At 67.0% G+C, this 4,346-nt stretch overlaps 1 protein-coding gene across 3 annotated transcripts in view; it reads left to right on the forward strand.

Moving 5' to 3' along the window:
* Positions 1–2,305: 2,305 nt before the first annotated feature.
* Rundc3a (RUN domain containing 3A) overlaps positions 2,306–4,346 on the forward strand; it is a 3,094-nt gene continuing 1,053 nt past the window's right edge. For 2 of the 3 annotated variants that reach the window (XM_010642940.2, XM_010642941.1), the window contains exons 1-6: positions 2,306–2,854; positions 2,920–3,000; positions 3,094–3,262; positions 3,364–3,521; positions 3,674–3,811; positions 3,956–4,062. In XM_010642940.2, coding sequence (XP_010641242.1) covers positions 2,493–2,854; positions 2,920–3,000; positions 3,094–3,262; positions 3,364–3,521; positions 3,674–3,811; positions 3,956–4,062 — 1,015 coding nt within the window. In that variant the 5' untranslated portion in view covers positions 2,306–2,492. Of the gene's footprint in view, positions 2,855–2,919; positions 3,001–3,093; positions 3,263–3,363; positions 3,522–3,673; positions 3,812–3,955; positions 4,063–4,315 lie in introns of all 3 variants that reach the window. The other variant, XM_010642942.1, reaches the window with a different exon arrangement.

Below are 4,346 nucleotides of genomic sequence, written 5' to 3' on the forward strand. Positions count from 1 at the left end.
CCCGATGGGGCCACCCAGGTTGCGACCCCCTGTGCCCGCAGCGACCTGCAAGACCCTTCCCTTCCCCAGGAGGCTCGGGAGGCGCCGACACCCAGCCCCCCAGCCTGCGCACACCTCTCCCCAGACCCGGGACCCAGTGGTGCTGCCCTCCCCGCGCCGTCTGCTCTTGCCTCAGCCCTGTTCCTGATCCCAGGAACCGGCGCCCACCTGCTGGCCCGGCTTGCGTCCCCCCAAGGCCCTGCCAGGTGCCAGGCACATTACAGCCCTGCGGTCTCCGTGCCTGGCAGGGCGCTGGGTGCAGAGGCCTGAAACGCCATGGCAGGAGCCAGCGATGCCCAGCCAGTCGTGGTCCCTCAGCCCTTCGGGTGGCAGAGAGGGGAGCCCTCCCTGGGCCCTGACATCCTGTGTTCCCTTTGGTTACTGGCTATGAGACCCGGGGCAAAGCTCATCACCCTGGGTCCGGGCGCTCATCACACGTGTTTTATCTGCTAAAAGCCAGAGTGGTCAAGGCGCAAGGTAGAGGTGCCAACCCTGGCCAGTCCCCATGGCACCTTCCTGTTCCTCTCTGGCATTGACCTCCTAGGCTCCTGAGTGCCCAGAGGAACTCGCTCAGGTCTGGGATGGAGACACAGAGGCTCCCAGGCCGGAAGCAGCTTAGAGCTGGGGGTGGGGGCAGAGTTTTGGGGCTGGGGATGTGACAAAGCACAGAAACCCCCAGGGCCTGCCGCCTTGGCAAGTCACGTGTTTCCCTGCCTCCGGCTCCCTGAACCGCTCCCCTTAGCAGCCAGGCCGTGCCTCCCCTGGGCCCTGGCCTCCCGTCACCATGGTAACCCACAGCAGCAGTCACCCAGGGAAGGGGGTGCATGGTGGAGCCCGGTAATGCCCTGCGCAGGCTGCTCCAGGATCTGTTGGCCCCGCTGGGGGTATGCACCAAACCGGTCCTCTGCAGCTTCCCCTGCCCAAGTGCCACCACCCTCCCAGCCAGGCGGCACCCACCTGAGCCCAGATGGGAGGTGGCACTTGGGCCCCTGTGCCCCAGGGGCAGTAGTCAGCCTCAGGGCCCGTCGGGTTCCTGCTCCACTCAGTGGCAACAGCAGTAAGAACAGGAAAAAGAAAGCACAGGCCTTGGCATTCCACAAGGGCAACTCTACGCAGCTCCCATGTGGCAGAGCGGGTGAGACACCCTCCCCCACCCGCCGGTCAGAGGCAGCCGGAGACTGCAGGCTTCAGAGGGCTCAGGGCTGGCAGTGCTTGGCATCCCCCAGGCCCTTCCTGCCAGGGCCCTCCGGGCACCTGCTGCCAACACCCGACCACTGTGTCAGGCCCAGCCAGCTCCTCCCGGCTGGGGATGCACGCCTGGTTCTGGACAGCTGGTGTGTGGGCAGCCAGGCCAGGGCAGAAAGTGGGAAGGGAGCATCCATGAGCTGAAGGCCACCTGGCCACCCACGTCTGCCCACATTCCTCATACCCAGTGCCAACTCACACCCTGGCACAGAGCACCCCGTCCCTCAGGAATGGAAAACAAGGCAATACCTCAGGGCCTCGCACACAGTGGCTTCCAGCTTCTGGGTGACCTAGCTCCCAGTGGGGCCGATGCCACGTGGAACGGCCGGGGGCAGTCACCGCCCTCCTCACTGGAATTCACCCTCTCCACCCGGTCCCCTGCCCAGAACCCCCCTCACCCACGACCGGTGCTTCCGGTGGCAAAGCCTCTGCAGCGCTGTCCTGGAGTCCTCTTCTCTCCCCACGTGTGTTCTGCTGACCCATCCTCCACTCTGACATGGTCCCCTGGCCTGACTCCTCACAGCCCCTGTCCCTGTCCCCAGGTTCTCGGTGAAAACCCTGCTGGAGAAGTACACGGCCGAGCCCATCGATGACTCCTCTGAGGAGTTTGTTAACTTCGCCGCCATCCTGGAGCAGATCCTGAGCCACAGATTCAGAGGTGGGCCTGTGGTGGCCCTGCCCTGAGGCCCTGAGATGGGAGGGATGCACCTGGGGCTGGGTGAGTGCCCACGGCCTCTGCTCAGCCCTGGCCACTGAACCTCTCCTGCCCTGGCTTAGCCTGTGCCCCAGCAGGGCCCGCCAGCTGGTTCAGCTCAGATGGGCAGCGGGGTTTCTGGGACTACATCCGCCTGGCCTGCAGCAAGGTGCCAAACAACTGCGTGAGCAGCATCGAGAGTATGGAGAACATCAGCACCGCACGGGCCAAGGTGAGGGGCCTAGGCTCGGGCCTCTGTGGGGTGGGGGACCCCATCCACGTGAGAGACACAGCAGCACAAATGGCATTTGTGCCTCCCAGGGCCGGGCGTGGATCCGGGTGGCGCTGATGGAGAAGCGCATGTCGGAGTACATCACCACAGCCGTGCGGGACTCGCGGACCACCAGGTCAGCCCTCACCCACACCTCCCTGCTGCTGGCCAGGCCCACTGTGCCTGGCTCCACCTGGCACGACAGCCCTTGCCCTCCACAGGCCGCAGTCCTTGCCTGTTCCTATGGCAGAGTCCCCACTGGCTGTGGGTACCCTGACCCCTGGGACTGCCTCACCCGCCCCCCGCCTCAGCTCCCTCGTGCTGCTGTCTTGCGCTGCCCACTCGGCTGCTGGACCTGCAAGCGGAGGGGTGCAGCTGGGGAGTTCAGAGAGCAGCACTGGGCCAAGGACAGGGGCCCACTGGCCTGAGCCCGGTGCTGGGGGAGGCGAGGCTGCCCAGAGACAGCCGTGTGGAGAGGCCAGGCTGCCGCCAGCACCTTCACCGCCCGTCCCCAGGCGTTTCTACGACTCAGGGGCCATCATGCTGCGGGAGGAGGCCACGGTCCTCATAGGGATGCTCATCGGGCTGAGCGCCATCGACTTCAGGTGGGTCTGTGCCCAGGGGCGGAGGGGCAGCACCCCGCACCCCCCAACCTGCCACTTCCCGCCAGCTTCTGCCTGAAGGGTGAGGTCCTGGACGGGAAGACGCCTGTGGTCATCGACTACACGCCCTACATGAAGTTCACCCAGAGGTGAGTGCCCACCACCAACCGGGGGAGGCAGGGGCACGGCCCAGGCGTCACTGCGGATGGGACCAGGGCTGGCAGCCGCCCTGCTCCCCCCAGCTACGACTACCTGACTGAGGAGGAGGAGGAGCGGCACAGCGCCGAGAGCAGCACCAGTGAGGACAACTCCCCCGAGCACCCCTACCTGCCGCTGGGCACCGACGAGGACAGCTGGTACAGCAAGTGGCACAGGATGGAGCAGAAGTTCCGCATCGTCTACGCACAGAAGGTGAGTGGAGCGGAGCGGGGCGTGGGAAAGGGGTCCGCAGGAAGTGGAGAATCGTGGGGCAGTGGGGTCCGAGGGGAGCCAGCCCCAGCTGTGCCTCATAGGGCTACCTGGAGGAGCTGGTGCGGCTTCGGGAGTCGCAGCTGAAGGATCTGGAGGCCGAGAACCGACGGCTGCGGCAGCAGCTGGAGGAGGCAGCGGCACAGAACCAGAGGGAGAAGCGCGAGCTGGAGGGCGTCATCCTGGAGCTGCAGGAGCAGCTGTGAGAGCCCCGAGCCCACCCGAGGACCCCCGGGGACCTGCCCTCCCCTACGCCCCCAGCGTTCAGGGGACCCCTGTACTCCACGAGCCCCCACCCAAGGGATCCGCCCCTCCTGACCCGCCCCACTTCCTCCCACACTGCGCCCTTCCCAGGACAGGTCTGATCCCGGGTGACCACGGCCTCCTGGCCCAGGCCTCCAAGGAGCTCACCACCCCCCTGGTCAACCAGTGGTCCTCGCTGGGGACTCTCAACGGCACCGAGGGCGCCAGCAACCCCAAGCTCTACCGGAGGTGAGAGCCGCAAGCACAGCCGAGAAAGCCGCCCAGGGCAGGAGGTCTCCGCAGGAGGAAGGTGGGGAGGGATCCGGGGTAGGGGAACCTGGGGAGGGGTCCCCAGGGAAGGGCCGGCCCATATGCCCCCTCTCCCCACGCCAGACACAGCTTCCTCAGCACCGAGCCGCTGTCGGCGGAGGCCAGCCTGAGCTCCGACTCCCAGCGCCTGGGGGAGGGCAAGCGTGACGACCAGCCCTGGGGCCCCATCGGTGAGCCCCGCCCCGCTCCTGCACCCCAGCCGTACCCTGGCGGGTGTCGGGGACACCCACCGTGAACCCGGTGCGGGCCCCCAGGCTGTGCAGCTGAGCCCGGTTCCCCCCTTCAAACGGGGCGTGGGAAGTCACCACGGCCAGGACCCCTGGGGGCTCACGCTCCCGGACCCCCGCTCGACCAAGCAAGCTGCTCCAACCTCGCATACGGGACCCCGGCCTGACCCTGTCTCCCCTTTTCTTTGGCTGCCAGGAAGCTCCGAGCCACTCTAGCGGCTCCCTCC

Source organism: Fukomys damarensis, unplaced genomic scaffold, assembly GCF_012274545.1.
Source record: "Fukomys damarensis isolate Sample0158 unplaced genomic scaffold, DMR_v1.0_HiC HiC_scaffold_13, whole genome shotgun sequence".
In the NCBI taxonomy this organism is placed as follows: domain Eukaryota; kingdom Metazoa; phylum Chordata; class Mammalia; order Rodentia; family Bathyergidae; genus Fukomys; species Fukomys damarensis.